This window comes from Aphelocoma coerulescens, chromosome 4 (genome assembly GCF_041296385.1).
Source record: "Aphelocoma coerulescens isolate FSJ_1873_10779 chromosome 4, UR_Acoe_1.0, whole genome shotgun sequence".
In the NCBI taxonomy this organism is placed as follows: Eukaryota; Metazoa; Chordata; class Aves; order Passeriformes; family Corvidae; genus Aphelocoma; species Aphelocoma coerulescens.
The window spans coordinates 55,061,614-55,078,348 of NC_091017.1; the positions used below are offsets into that span (position 1 = coordinate 55,061,614).

The following is a 16,735-nucleotide window of genomic DNA, read 5'->3' on the forward strand; positions in this document are numbered from 1 at the left end:
TCTAAATCAAGGTTAAGAGGGTTAAAGCTAAAATAGCTCATTGAAAAGCATTTAAGCAAGATTTTAGAATTACAATGAGCTGTAAGTTTACTACAAATTGCAGACTTGCAAAGAAGGAGAAATTAGCATTGAGTTAATTTTATAAGCATGTAACATGCAGAATCCATTGCATCATAATACCACTGTAGCACATCCTGCCAGCTGCTACAGAATTCCACACACTGAATATTAACAGAATTTAAGTATTTAAGTGCTAATAAACTATTCAAGCAACATAACAGTATCATTTAAGCACTTGCATTTCATGCATTTGAAAATAGTTTTAAGTCTGTGATGGCTTTCTCATTAAGTCACTGTCAATTCCTGTAGTTAATGTGGCTGTTAGAACATATCTGCAATGCTATTTTAGTTGTTGAACACCTGGGAGGTCCAAGTATTCACTTACTGAAAGTTTTAGCACAGAAATAGAAGTCAGCAATAATAGAGATTCTAGAATCCCAATACAGAAGATTCCACACTAAAAATAATCTTACCAGACTTCTCTCATTAAATGTTATTTTCTTCCTTTTTGTTGTTCATAGTAGAGACTGAGCTGTAAAGATCCTTACCTTACTACAGGATCACTTTCCAGTAACTCAGTGAGCCGCTGCAGTTGTTCAGGTTCAATGGATCGTCCCAGCAGGGCTTCAGTGTTAGTGTAGATTAGAAATGCTGACACAGTTCCTAACAAAGTTCCAACACCTAGAGACCCCACACTGTCATAATATGGGTTTCCTAAACAAGATAAAGCAAATTAGTTTCACAGAGTATTTCTAAAATATAGCAGAGAATTCCAATTTCACACTTAAAAGAGTACATAGTTTTGAGGGGTTTTCTGGGTTTTGCTTTTTAGTGAGATTTTTTTGGTTGGTGGGGTTTTTTTTCCAAATTTTTTTGTTTTGTTTTTTTTTTTAATTCAGTGGAGATTTTTTCCTACTGAGGAACATAATGAAGCTGGAAGAAAACAAGCTATCAAAATAAATCCTTAAGTCCCTCCTAGGACCACTCCTGTCTCCTGCAGGACTAATAAACTAATAAACTCTTGTCTGTATATGTGTTTCTATATTAGCAAACATAAATTTATACACAAAGTTATATCCACCTCAACATAGGTAGCAGCACAAAATCCAGTGTTCTTTTATCAGTAACTCAAAAATTTTCAAGTATTAACCATTTCTGGAATACAGTACTTATTAATAAGTTTCAAACACTCATGTTCAGATCTACAGAAATAGTACTGTGTTTTTAAGCTGATGAAGGAAACTAGAAATGAAATTTAAAAATTAATTCTATATAAAAAATGAAACTTACAATTAAGCCATTAGAAGCCACAAGAAACAAAATTCCAATAATTATTGTCTTTAAAAATCAATACTTAAAAAGGGATGAATAAGTAATCATCCCTCTTTAGAAAATTTAACTATGCAGCAAAGACATTCTGAACCATTTGCTATACAGATCATCCTACGTTTAGTAAAAAATAACTTAGTTTGTATGACAAAATAGCTCAAAAATCTGCTTACAGAGTACAAGTATCAGAAAAAAAGAGCAGAGACATATTTGGCAACCAATATAAACGAAATGCTCTATGTTCATATCATGCATGGGAAGAAATCCACATTCTGCTTGCCTCTGTGCAGAATTTTACCTGTTAAAGAAGTCAGACCCATGCAGGTAGCAGCTACAGCCACGCTCAGAACTGCTGCAGCATCCTCCAGTAACACCACATTGGTACTGGGATCACGACTCTGCACAACTGTACATACAACAAAAAAAATTACGTTGCTTTGAAAGCTTAGCTTTACTACATTATGCACAGTACTTAAACTATAATAACAACAGCAATTTAAAAGAACAATTTATGCAACTATATAGGCGTAATCTGAATTTTGGCATATGCACACACTTCTGATAGCATTTATACATACAGAGAAAAACCCAGTTATGGAAGTGTCTCAAAAATGTTAGAAAAATTAAAAGGGGAATTTATCCTGAAAAATACATGCACTTAGCCAAGTATTTAAGCAGTGCTCTTAAATGAATAGTTTTCACCTAATTTGTAAAATGTTATTTGTTAGTAGAATAGAAAATAGATCAATAAAGGGAAAAGGGAAAACAGAAAATGGTTTCTATCATTATGCAAATAGTAGTGAACAGATTGTGTTTTAAATAACCACATACCTTACTGCTATAATGATACATACCATATTGATAAAATGAGAGACCCTTGGCTCGAGCACTCCTCCGAATTTCATTTATAGCAACAAGGAGGGTGGCTGAAACAACAAAGTTGTTGCTGAAAGATGCTAGAGGCAAAAAGACTTGTTTCCATTTTGAAAACAGGGCACTTTTCTTTATATCATAGCAACAGATCATAAAGAAAGCTCTGATTATTGATACTTTGAATAAAGATAGAGCATAGTTGCTTTATTTTCTACGTGTGTCTCCCATACAAATCAGAACAGTTATATTCACTGATAGTTTAATACCAAAAAGGCATTCCATGTCTACTTCCCAAATTATGTGTTCTTCAACTTCTTATTATATAGACATATATAAAAAAGAAAAGTTTTCACACATTTCTTTTTGTTTGTTTACAAGTATTTGCAACAGAGCTCAAAACTTCACTGCGTGAGTAAGGATCAATTATTACTGTAATTACTGACACAGTAATCTTAAAAGATTACAAATACTGAAATAGGAACTTGAAACGACATACCTCCTTCAGATACCAATGACCCTGCTAAAATGCAGTATGCCTGCAAGGAAAAAAAAGGATCAGTTACTATATTATATACATATTTCTACAGATCTCTTCACCACAGGTTATCCAAACTTAGCATTACAGAACCACATTAACCACTGTGCCATGTAATTTTCCTAAACAGAAGGAAACCAATAATATTTGACTCATGCAAATATTCCAAAACAGGAAAGGAGGACCTCTTGGTGGGGGCTATAAAAGGAAGATGCAGGGTTTAGAGAACAGCTCATTTTGCTCCAAGATCAACTGTAGCTCTTAAAAAGATTTTTTTTCTTTAAACACATTTTCATTAAAAATGGTTTGAGTTAATTGTGTTGGGATTCAAACTGACTCACGAAGTGATTTTCAGACTATGACACTATTTTTTATTAAGTCACTGGTTTTAAATACAATACCAAACAAGATTAGCTTACCCACAGAAGAGATTCTACAGGATGAGGGTGGAGTAAACCTATGATCCCATGATACCAAGAAAGTCCTGCACCCATCATGAAAATGCCAACTCCACTAATCAGGGAGGCAATATAGCGCATATTTGTGAAACCATACCTAGAAGAAAGGAAAGAAAATTATTTCAGGAATATAAGATTCTACATCTCTACAAACATATCTCAAAGTTTGCCATCAATTTTTACATGCCTTAAATTATCATCATATGACTTGGCATCTATTTAAGACAAAGCAGCTAAATCCAATCTAATCCAAGGGGGAAAAAAAAGAGCCTACTTGAAAAAGGATATCTAATACATGCAAGGACACCAAGCATAAATATTTTTATAACTTGTTTTTAAACAGCTGTATTAGCTTTGGTACAATGACTGAGGATTTTACAACTGAAAAAAAAAAAACAACCAAACAACATTCATGCCAGGTTTAGATTTTAGTGAAATGCTACCTCTAAATGAGGACTCTAGTTTTGTGAGCAGCCAGTCTACATAATTCATAAAACTAATTTAAAGGGAATAAAATGTATACATCTCTCAGTAGTACAGCTAACTACACACATTCAACACTTGCAGTTTTTAAGTGCAGTGGAAGAATTAAAGCAATATTAAAAGTATGTATTTATTCCTTTTTTTGGTTTTAACTCCATCTACAAACAGTGTATTTTTTTTGTCTATATTGAGGAAGAAGGGAAAGAAGTGAGAGGGAAAAAGGAGATATGATGAATATTTGCACAAATGTAAGATTTAAATTTTTCAAATTTTAATGATGCTGTTAATGAAAAAAAGGGTAACTAATTCCATAAATTAGATGTATTTTTGAACTAGTGCTTAAAGAATGAATGACTTGCCCAAACATATGAAGAGTAAAACAGGTCAACCCCAAGAAAATATAATGTAGAGTACAGCTGTAACTTTCATGAACTTGTAAGAATTTATCAAGTACTACCCCTATTACTAGATAAAAACAAAGAGCAGTTAATGTCAAACACAACTCCTTATGGTACAAGTAACTGGCTCACATAATAGCACTTTGTTGAAAAAAGGAAGAGGACAGTAATTTTTATTTTTAAAAAATCCTGTGATCCACATGAACAGTGCGTAAAAACAAAGTAGATCTATTAGTTGGAAGAGGCAGAAGAGCCCACAACAACTTAGAAAACATAGCAAAAGCATACCATGAAAAAAAAACCCAACAAAAAACCAACCAAAACATGCACCAAGCCACTGAAACTACAACCCCTGCAGCTTGAAAGAAAACCCTTTTCTTATTTTATCTATTGTAAAATCAGAAACAATACATATCAGAAATGACACAAAACAGCAAATTAAAAAGAACAAGGTGATGCACAAACAAGAACTGATCTTACTCCTATATATAGTTACCAAAATCTTTATTTACTCAAAAAGCTTACGGATGACTAGGGTCAGGCGTCCGTGCAGACTGACTGATGCCCAAAGCTAGCAACGCCTATTTAAGACAAAAGGTTAAAAAGAAAAAAAAAATTAGAAACATTCTGTATCAACTCAACTTGAAAGGTAAAGATAGATGCAATTTGTTGAAGTGCATATATGCTTTGCTACTGATATCTTACTAGAGCTGGAATATAAACCTCAAAATCTGTCATCTAAATCTACCACTCCCAAAAAATTGTTAGCTATACCTACATATATAATATATACACAATTATATGGTGTGTGTATATATAATTACTGTTAATTATAACTTTAGAATTACAACTGAAAATGAACATTACATGCAATCACAAGTGTTATTGCTGTGCTTCAGTGCAAAGGAATGAAGTTGCTCAGGGAACAAAGCTATTTAAATAAATCCCTCTTGAAGAGAAATTATACTGACTGTGGTGTAGTATGGTCATGACATAACATTTAAAGCAGTAACTTTACACTGCAACTTTTCAGCATATTTTGAAGGAAGAAATAACCCCTTGCCATCTAAATTGCCTGTCTGGCATATATTTAATTAGGCATGTATTAAGTTGTTGATACGATAAATTATAAATCTAGACCTGAATTTTGCAAAGCACATGTTTTGTTTTAGGACTATCGATAATGAAACATAGTAACAAATACTGAAATGCAGACACTTTAGTCTTAGCAGCAGCAAGCTGCTTTGAGGCAGCAAGGTTTCTCCTGTGTTTTTCCCAAAACCACACACTCAATTATTTGAAAAAACAAAACAAACCCTCCACATTTCAGTGGAACGTTCAACTTTGATATTTAAAAAACTATTAAAAAAAACTATTTAAAAGAATAGCTCTTCAATGTATATAATACCACTATCAAACTTGGTTCACCTGTACATTGACACACTTGACCAAGTGAAAAATCAAACACTTCAAGGCTGGCCTCCCCATAAATTTAAGTACTAGCAGTTGAATTAGGAGCACCCCTGTCTTCACTTTACACCTGGAACAGCTGAAAGGTTGTGTAAAACCATCAAACAAAATGTGAGTCCTAACTCAGTCTTCCTGGACGGAAAAGCATACTAGGTCCAACTCAAGCAAGAAGTTTGCCAAAACTATGTTAATAGACTTTTCAAGATATTCAGCCTGCTCTAAGGTTCCATAGATTCCTCAAATTTGGAAGAGCACAAGACTGTTGCATTTTATGAATTACAAGCTACCCAAGGACTCATCTTTCTTGAGCTGCATGAGCCTTTCTTTCAACCCTTTCTTTAAGGGTTGATTTTTTTCCCCCCAAAGCCTTGCAATATCATTTCAAGGTCTCATAACACATGCTTCAAGCATACTATAGAAAACAGTGGAAAAAACAACATTCATTTTATCCCTGCACATTAATATTACATGCTCAATTCTGAGCCTGCCACTTCACTTCTCAAAGTAAACGTGCCATGTATGTGGCTACTTGTGCTGTGAGAGGCTGGTAAGGTAATCTAGGAATAGAAAAAGAAAACAAGATGCTCAAATTCTCATCATTATTCTACCTAGAGATGAATAAGTAACAAAGTCTGACATTATATTACAATAACTGACAGGAGAAGCATTTCAAGTTAACATTGAACCAAAATATTAACCAAAATCATCTTAGTTTCAAGTACCACTCATGATCCATGAAGTAGCTGAGTACAGTTCTTACTGAAACTCCCCTCCTTCAACTTATTTCTAAAAAAACTTCAAAATCTACATTCTGATTTCTCATTCTTACATTAATACAAATTAAAAAGCATCCTATTTTTTTTTTTTAATTCAAGTGCCCAACAACTACTGTAAGTATCTGTCTTTATTCCAAGTTTTATTACAAGTACTAACTTTAGCAGAACGGAAAAAAATACTCACCTGGTTACATGTGTCTGCTAAAGAATGTATGGCTTCTGAAAACATACTTGCAGAACCCGTGTAAACCCAAGCAAGTAGCTTAAAGAAAAAATTCAACCCATTTCTGAAAACAAAGAAAAGAAATACCAAAATATTCGATGTTTAATATTTACAGCAAAACCACAAGTGCTGTACAATCATGCATTACCTGCCAGAAAGTGGTAAACTCAAGTATCAGTTTAATAATTAGAGAGCTGTGCAGATAGGTAACTCATACAGATTTTCTGCATGGTTACTGTGAAAAATATCCTTTCAGCTAAACTTGATAATAATACACAATTTATTTTTCAAAAATCATTAACTTCTGAGCAGTCCCAAACAAGTAACACTTCCTGAAAACTACCATCACAGTCACTACTCAGAACAACTAATTTTCTACCAGTGGGAAATACAAGTCTTAACAACTTCCTTTTCTATTTTTTCAGTCCTTTGCCTCCTACACATCCTCTCCCAATTCTATAGTGCAAGGTTCCCTACTTCAATATCAGTCTGAGCCATTCTCAGTAGGATACAAATGTAAGATAAGAGACAGGCAGGCAAGAGACAGGAAGACAAGGCTGTCACTAGATTACACTGTAAAAATTATCTATGGAACTTCTCCATTAAGATGTTCAGTGTGAATAAAGAAGACATTTTTACAGCTACAGGTTTACTGGAGTAAACACTGTCCTATGTTGCACAAAGGTAACTATTAGCACTAAAGTCCAAGTCTACATTCTCACTTCAAACATCATCAGAACCAGTAGGTTAACTGCTATAATCATATTGTACGGAAAATTAGACTAGAGAATTATAATATCCTCCTCTATATTTTTTTGAGTTTCATTTATTGCCAATTTTAAAAATTATCTAAAGAAATTAAGTGTTACAAGAAACTTTTAACAACATCTTGTAGTGGCATATTTCAACAACACATGCCAGAAGTTATATTCAAATTAGAGGAAGCAAACCCAGCAGATTCTGAGAAGGCAGCTAAAATGCTCTGATTTGGTTGGAAACAAAGTTACATTTTACATCAGTCACCACCACTTCAGAAAGTATTTGCTCCTATTGTACTGAACTGATTTAGCTACCCCATTTCTATCTGCATGGACCTGCAAGTAGGAAATCTTAACAGAACACAAACCAAAGCTATTAACACAAGAGTGTTCCAGTGCAGCTGGTTTATACCCTCACACACAGATCCATAGAACAACTCGGCTTTTGACTGAACCACATTTCAACCTCACTGGGGAAGCCTGAAGTTTGTTAAAAGTCTACCAAATAATTCTAACTGCAGAAGTTAGAATTGATTCTTCTTGAGACAGATTGATTCTTCTTGAGACAAAGCCAAAAGCCTTTAAAAAGATCAGGACCACAAGCAAAGGAGCACTGATGCTGGCCTTGACTTAAATTTCTGAAAAGTCATAAGATATTTGAGTTCCAGAGTAGCTTGAACTTCTGAAAAAGCTCCACAAAAAGATGACTGAGCAACACAACTATCTCTACAAATTTCTCCTGGACTGGCTGCCAGGCATTCCTGTACACCAATACTCAAAAATCCAAAGGTGTTTATGAAGAGAATGCAATGTTTACAGCTATGCTCTATCTAGAAAGCAAGAGGAAAGGTCTGTTTTCTCTGTATGAGTGTAAGAAACAGAAGGAGGTAGAAATGACCACAACACCCCAGTCTTTTTTTTCCATTAGAAACATCCATACTAAAAATTCTTACATGTTTTTAACTTAAAAGGCTCTGAACAGCTACTAGTAGAATACTCAGTAAAAAGGGAGGTTTTCAGTCAAATGAGCTTTGTATTTTTCTTCCACAAATAAAAGAATATCGTTTTGCAGAAGCTCAAAGAGTTACTTCCTGCTCAAAATGTTTTGGTTTCCTGGGCCAAAAAAAGTATTTTCCCTCTATTATGCTTGGTTATATCAGTAGGGTCTTTAAAATTAAATAGCTTGTATAAAACAAAATGTATTTAAAAACTGCAAGGTTTCATGACAAGTAATTTTTAGCCTCCATTTCCTGAGAAAAACTTAACACACTTCCTCCTATCTCATACCAGATAGTCTCTGTGATCATTTGTTTTACATCAGAATCATTAATTTAACCTTGTTTCATTCAAACTTGAGAAAGCTAAAAAATTTTAAAAATACCCCCTTTTCAATTAGGAAAGAAAATAGTATAAAGAAAAACAGTATAAAGAGAAGAGTGAACTGTTTTCTGTTGGTTATATGGAAGATTGTTTAAAATGTATGAAAAGCTTCCTTTCAAGGAGCAAGAAAAAAGGACAATTTTAAATACCTGCTTCTTCACATCCTTCAAAATTTTAGTTCTTACTTTAAGAAACTCTATTGTCTGATCAATTCCAAAAAAATTGCTCTTCTCTCATCAGAGGCATATTCAATACCTGATCGCTATGTAGTGATGAATGTATTCACATAAACTCTCTCCTATCAACAATAAATAGATAAATCTATTGATTTCAGTTACAGACACAGGTATCTTTATCTTAAATACACACACTGTTCCTATTTCCAGGACAATATAAATAAATTTTTTTATACTCGCATAAACAAAACATTTTTTTTTTACTTACATGCAAATAGCTACCATTACCACCTTCCCTGGTCCCTTGAAAAACATAGCTGCTGAACTGGAGCGTGGCTACGTAAAGAAATAACAGATTATTTAATAACTAAATCTAGACCTCGTGAGACACCTACCATAAAATAAAAATTAAATTATTAAATATTAAATTATTTATTATTAAATTTAAAACTTTGCACTACCCTGTATTGCAAAAGTGAAACTACAGTTCTTGAAGGCAACTAATTTACTACTGAATGTTCAGCCAAAGTGCAGTTGGGTCTTCCATATTTCTCCAAATAGTTGGCTATAAAAAAAAATAAACCTCCAATGAAGTCTGCAGCAGAGGCCACTGCAGCCATAAGGCCCAGAACCTGCTACAGAATCATTCTATACACCCAAGCACCTGGATCTAGGGTATCTGTCTGCTTAAGCAAAGAGGAAGGGCCAGCAGTGCATAGACAAAAGCATTCATCTTCTGGGGTCTTTTTCCTTAAAGAAACTTACTTAGGTTTTTTTAAATTAACAATATATTCACTATACATATTAATAGGTTATACATGCAATCACGAGTACAGCTGTGATTTTGGTAAGAAGGCAACTGAAAAAAAAACCCCTCTTACTGGTGGATTACACTGTCACAGTAGGAACCCATTCAAGCTGTCATCATAACATTTACTACTGCATATCAGATATAGATCTGGTATACTACAAAATATAAAATAAAGTGCAAATAAATCTTCCAATAATATTCAGTTACACAAGTTTTCCTTCAAAAGGTGGCATAATACATTTCATGACACTTTTCTAGCAAAATACTTGAAAACGTCCTTACCTTAGTATTTCCAAAGAACTCCTTGTATTCCCACAACAGCCTTTGGTTTCTAAACAGATCTGCAATACAAAATTAGTATCATGAATATGTACTAGTAACCAGTAATTTCAGGAACTGAAGTCTACTTTTTTTATGCAGCATAATCTATCTGTGAAAAAAATCCTCTCTTGATACTGTTAATCACAAACACATGTTGTTAAATACTCATGCAAAATGACAAATACACTATGTTATGATCCTATACATCGTTACAATTTCTACCAACAAATGATAATGCACAGAGGGTAAAACCTCAATACACTTCTGCAAATTCAGGCATTTTATTTATATCCAAAAATTATTCACCAGGTCAATAAAAGTGCTGAGGCTCCTGACTGCACTTTCAGTACACTTACAGATACCTTAACAGGTGCCTGCAGTTCTAGCCTTTTTTGCCAGAAGGGTGTTCTAGCAGCACAACTGTTTCCAAAAAACTTTACCTCTCATTTTAAGGTGCACAACTGCACTAAGTATCTTGAAGCAGTATTGCCTCTTGTGTGATTTTAACTGACTAGACAGATCCAAATACATTAAAAACTACTGATTTGGCTGTACATGTTATTGATAATATCAGAAAGGATAACAAAAAAAACATTACACAAAAATATATTATCTGGGGGTACTTCTCCCCTTCTGAAACACAAAGGCAAGCTGAATTCTTTTCAGAGGAAAAAAATTAATGAGTAACGGTATGGTATAAACATCTGGATCAGTTTTAACTCTTTTCAAAATTAGAATTAGAAAACTATTAGAAAAATTAAAAGAAATGCAAAGGCACTGAAAATGTAAATTATCATCCAGAAATTGAAAGCCCCCCCCAAAAGAGTATGACTATAGATCTTAACTGAATGTACATTCTTGCTGCATCACAAAGAAGATAAATTGCAAGATAGTAACAAACTATATCTGCATAGATAGTATAACATGCTAATCTAAGATTATGCCATAAAACCTAATCAGCAATTGCTAGTTCCAAATTTACATGTTCTCAATAAAATAACACTATCTGGTGGATTTCTAACAATCATACCTGATTGTTATATTTCAAGTTCTTTGAAAACTCTATACTCACTTTCTCTGTACTTGATCTCTGCCTCTTTACGTCGTTTTCTTTCTCTGGCAAGAGCCTCTGGACTACCCCAAACTTCAAGAGACCTGCATGAAGTAAAAGTAACTTAACAATGTTTCTATTCATGCAACTTTTTTTTCAAACACAAAACATACCCTCCAATTTTATATACACAAAGTAATTATTACAATAATCAGGATATAAAATCTGTTCTGATAGAAAGCAAAAAACATTATTGCCCTTATACATTGCAAACCTGACTTTTAAAACTCTTTTCTCTCTCTCATCATCCATTTTAAATGTTCTTACTTTGCCTCTACATCCGATCTCAGGTACACGGTGAAAGTCTCAGTGTCATCATGGGGACTTCGTCGCTTAATTTTCCTCAGCTGGTCTAAATCACTAAAGAAAGGGGACAACGAGCTTAGTGCAAGGAAAGAATCATATTGTTCTAATTTGACTTTTATGTCTAGGTGATGTTCCACAATTTTGAGATTACTAATCTGCTGTACAAAAAAAGTGAAGATGTCTACTTCAAACAGAACATACAGATAACATGAAGCAAGTGATCTCTAGGAGGCTATTGGAAACTACTGTTTTTCAAACACAGAAGTCCAAATCAGGTCTTCATACTACAAAATACTGAACACAAAGTATTAAAACACTATATAATAAAACATCCAATGAATGATCCATATGTAACTGATAATGTGCACATATGTTAAATAAGCAGATTTATGAATTAGCATCTCTAAATGGAAATCAGAAGTCATGTGACAAGAAAAGTTAACAAATTTAATCCCAAAATTTACACTCCCAGCACAAGCTGCAAAAGGCTGAAGATAACAAAGCTACTTGGGGAAACAGATGATTTCCTGTGCTGAGCTACACATTAGGGCATCTACACCATTATGTAAAAACAGGTGAAGAACAGAGGTGTCTCCCCCCAACTAGATTTATCGTCTCATAGGTACAAATAAACTATTCTAAGAAGCAAGTAATGAAACATGAAAATTAAGTGCAAGCTCCTAGTCCACTGTAAAACTAAGCAAGAACTAACTTCAGCCACTTACAATTATGTATACACAAAAGCATTTAGAAAAAGTTGTGCAAAATCAGTCTACAGTCACAATTACTTCTCATGCACATATGAACAAATATTCTGAATTTAAATCTCAACTCAAACCCATCATACCTGGATTTAAGACAAAACTCATTTATTGCTCTGACTCCAGTGATGAAGTTATTCTGCGTGTATTTTGGTCCATACTCTCTTTTTTTAAGGACTGCTTTCACTTAAATAAAGAAATAGATACACAAGTTAAGTCACTCATGGAGACTACAGCAGAAACTTCAAAAAGTAACTCAATCTAGTGTCATATTGTAATATCTCTAAGTGGAAATCTGAAAAACAATGCTTGCCAGTGATACAGAAAATTGACAGTGAAGAGCAAGGTATCTTCCTCATTGTGGAAATGAGTAGGAGTAGAATGATTTACCTCCAAAAATGCTACTTACTAAGCTGTAGTTCAGGGTTCTCAAACATAACTGCCACTGTCAGCTACTTCTCCAACTTTGATGTCAGAGATGGTGCTTGGCTACATAAATAGCATTCAAATATGGCCAGTTGGAAACCCCTGGTCTGGCAACTGAAATACCAACAGACTGCTCCATTTCTATTTTTTCCAATAATCAAGTCCAGCTTCTGCAAATAAGACTTTTGACCTTTGCTGAGCATACAGAGAAATGAGACAGACTGTACACATTTTTCCAAACTATTACTTTCAAAATTAGTACTCTTAACATTGGGCATTTATAACAATTAAAAACATTAATTCTTTATTTATAATGCTTTTTACATCTAGAAGATGGACTCTTATCACATCAGATTTTCATGCACAAGGAAAAGAACACCACACATATTCAGAAAAATTATAAATGGAATTTTAAATTTATGCCATTATTTCCCACTTGTCTGCATGTACATAACTTCATCTGATTCTCAAATGTAAATCACTATACACTAACATGCATTAAAAATATGCTTATTGGAAGACTAGTTACATTTGGAAGGATATAACACAACCAACACTGTAACGTAACTAACATTACAGAATACAACTTAAAACAAAAAGCTCGGATTCTACTGGTGAGAAGACCTTAGAGCACACGTGAACTTGAGGCATACCACAGGACTGATATGATTTCCACAGATGGTCCAGAGCTACTCCTCGCAGGATACTTACAGAAAGACACTGCTTTTAAAGACTTCAAGAAAATTTTTCCCAGAGTTCTACATTGTCTTTTTGAAGCTTAGCAACAAAATATATTGCTTGACTCTCCACGATGCACTAACAGTAGAGGTATCAATATTTACCATAATAATCTGATTTCTCTCATCCAGTTTGACCTTGAACAATTTTTTAAGTCCCTGAATAACCACATTCATCCCACAAAGCTTCTGAGTGAAGGTGATGAAAAAAAACTTAAGATATTTTCTACAAACAGTACACCATTTACTAATGTTAGAACAGGATGATAATTTTTAATCAAGAACACTTCCCATCTTTTATTTTAAAAAATACACACCCAAATCATATTAACCTTACTAAAAAACAACTTACAGATTTATCACTTACTAATTCATCTTTCAGAAATACAGGTAAATTTCACTAAAATAAATCATATATTGTACATTGTATATATTGTACTACAATTGTACATTGCACAGTATCTCAACAATTCTACTCCTAGTTCAAGTAACTGTATAAAACTGTAGTAAACGTGGAGAAAAAAAAACCTATTTGGTGCTTACAAGAGAAAGACAAGGTCTATAAAAGAGAATGTTAAAAAAAACACTTAAAAAGGACGTTGTTTTAAGATTAGTGATCCTTTAAAAATGTTACTGTCTTCGTAATAGTAGTACTTGGATCAGTAAGTTTCTAAGTCAGAGCAGCTTTTTAAGATTAGAATTCCACCTTCTAGACACTATCAAAATCCTTAACATAAACATTCTTCCTTGCACATCTTTAATTTAGAGAGGAAAAACTCTTACTGAAAGATGTATCTATTTTCACAATTATTTCACAGAAATAATTATTTCTCCTATCTACCTTGTATTTTCTCCCCACATGCATATACTAATCGACAATAAATCTAAACAAATTGACATAAAAGATGCAGACAAAAGTGTACAGAAAATATACATAAACACTGATTCACCTTGTTACAAAAAAATTATGATTTGACGTTTCTTTATTTTGAGGAAAGACAGGAAGGACTTTAGACACAGAACGCTAGGAGTAATCTAAAACGGTTTTTAATGGCGTAAAATTCTCACAATAATACAATAGGAACTATTAGTATAATAAAGTGTGGAAGGAGTGAATAAAGACAGAGTGAAATCAAGTCACAATAAATTAAAAATACAAAAGAAAGTTATACTCTTATTTTACCCACTCATGTTTTTAAACAATGTAACTGAAGAGTAAAGCACATATTTACTTGTACTGGGTTTGCATGGCAAGCTTTTGGTAGTGGAGGGCTACAGGGGTGGCTTTTGTGAGAAGCTGCCAGGAGCTTCCCCTATGTCTGGCAGATCTAATGCCAGCCAGCTCCAAGAGGGACCCACCACAGCCCAAGGCCGAGTCCGTCCAAACAGTGGCAGCATCTCTGGGATAATGTATTTAACAAGCACTGGTGGGGGAGAAACTGGGCACAACAGCAAGCGCAGCCAGGAGAGAAGAGTGAGAACACATGACAGAAACAGCTCTGCAGACACCAAGGTCAGTGCAGAAGGAGGGAGAGGAGCTGCTACAGGCACCAGAGCAGAAATCCCCCTGCAGCCTGTGGTGAGGCAGCCGTGCTCCTGATGGACAACCAAACACTGGAGCCAGTGGACGCCCAAAGGAGGCTGTGACCCTATGGGAAGCCCACACTGGAACAAGCTCCTGGCAGGACCTGTGGCCCCATGGAGGGAGGAGATCATGCTGGAACAGGTTTGCTGGCAGGATTGGTGACCCTGTGGGGGACCCACACTGGAGCAGCCTGTTCCTGAAGGACTGCACACTGTGGAAGAGGGATCCACACTGGAGCAGTTCATGAAGAACTGAAGTGCAAGGGAAGGACTCATGCTGGAGAAGTTCATGGAGGACCGTCTCCTGTGGAAGGACCCCATGCTGGAGCAGGGGAAAGAATGAGTCCTTTCCCCAAGGAGGAAGGAGTGGCAGAGACAATGTGCTTGATGCCAGCTCCTGTTCCCCATCCCTCTGCACCACTGGGGGTGAGAAGCTAGAGAAAAGCAGGAGATTAAGCCTGGGAAGAAGTGAAGGGTTGGACAAAGGTGTTGTAAGATTTAGTTTTTATTTCTCAGTACTGTAATCTGATTTGACTGGCAATAAAATAAACTGATTTTCCCCAAGTCCAGTGTGTTTTGCCCATGACAGTAATCAGTGAGTGATCTCTCCCTGTCCTAATCTCAACTCAGGAGCCTTCCATTACATTTTCTCTACCCTATCCAACGAAGGAGGGGAGTGATAGACTGGCCTGGGTGAGCACCTGGTGTCCAGCCAGTGTCAAGACCACCACATTATTACACATAAACGGGAACTTTACAGAACTCAGATCAGGCAGTTCACATGGTCAAAATATATTTAGAAGCAACACTGATTAGATTAACTCAGTAATAAGAAAGAACAGAGGAAGACTTAGAACAAGGAACAGGGAAGATCAAGTATTCAGCTTAGCCACATTAAGTCTGAGAGGGTGAATGGACATGCCTAAAAACACACAAGGAGGACAGACTGCAACAACACGTGAACAAACAAATCAGTCTTTTCCTGAAGAACTCTGCAGATTAAATGAAAATTACCAACAAACACAGAAGACTGAGTAATTAAAAAGAATACTGCTATATTTGATTTTTTAGGAGTCATTTTCAAACAAACAGGTACCAAACAAAGCTGGCACACAAGTGTGTACCAAACAAAGCTGGCACACAAGTGTGTATTAAAATGCTATTCACATAACTTGTTTACACAATTGAAGAGGAGTCAGAGTTTCCTTACACTTCTTTTTTTTTTTTTTTTGGGACTACTAGCATACAGCAGTAAAATTTCAATACACTAAGTACTCCTTTACCTTTTACTTGGATTGGCTGTTTAGGTGAAGACTGGTTTTGGCCTGCGTTGGTTGTATCTTGTCCTGCAAAATAAAATTAAAGCTCCCTGTAAATATGGAAGTACCTACTTTTCTTTTTAGTAAAGAGTTTGACTGACATAACATTAGAATATATCTTAATATTGCTTTGCACCCTGACAATTAGAAAATTTCTTCCAGATTTCCAACATTTAAAACTCTCAAAAGACAGAAACAAAGCAAAACAAAACAAAAAAGTGAACATTTAATATAGCATTTATCAATAAACTCCTGGCAGCTTGCAGAAGAACACCAATTTGCAAAATATTTCAGAAAGCATCCCAAATTAAAATAAAATATTTTAACAGTGCACTTATGGTTTGGGATAAATTTTATGCAAAACTTTAGGTTAGTAAATATAATTAATTCTATATAGCTTATGGCTGCTATGTATTAGAGCGTTCCAGAGCTTCCAAGAT

The 16,735-nt window shown here is 34.8% G+C and overlaps 1 protein-coding gene across 2 annotated transcripts in view; it reads right to left on the reverse strand.

The window, feature by feature from the left end:
* SLC30A9 (solute carrier family 30 member 9) overlaps positions 1 to 16,735 on the reverse strand; it is a 36,127-nt gene that overhangs the window by 15,080 nt on the left and 4,312 nt on the right. For both annotated transcript variants that reach the window (XM_069014206.1, XM_069014205.1), the window contains exons 3-15: positions 16,260 to 16,322; positions 12,316 to 12,415; positions 11,430 to 11,522; positions 11,124 to 11,206; positions 10,013 to 10,071; positions 9,188 to 9,255; positions 6,567 to 6,669; positions 4,662 to 4,717; positions 3,217 to 3,352; positions 2,759 to 2,798; positions 2,244 to 2,315; positions 1,688 to 1,795; positions 609 to 774 (exon numbers count right to left, since the gene is read on the reverse strand). In XM_069014206.1, the coding sequence (XP_068870307.1) occupies positions 609 to 774; positions 1,688 to 1,795; positions 2,244 to 2,315; positions 2,759 to 2,798; positions 3,217 to 3,352; positions 4,662 to 4,717; positions 6,567 to 6,669; positions 9,188 to 9,255; positions 10,013 to 10,071; positions 11,124 to 11,206; positions 11,430 to 11,522; positions 12,316 to 12,415; positions 16,260 to 16,322 (1,147 nt within the window). The remainder of the gene's footprint in view (positions 1 to 608; positions 775 to 1,687; positions 1,796 to 2,243; positions 2,316 to 2,758; positions 2,799 to 3,216; positions 3,353 to 4,661; positions 4,718 to 6,566; positions 6,670 to 9,187; positions 9,256 to 10,012; positions 10,072 to 11,123; positions 11,207 to 11,429; positions 11,523 to 12,315; positions 12,416 to 16,259; positions 16,323 to 16,735) is intronic.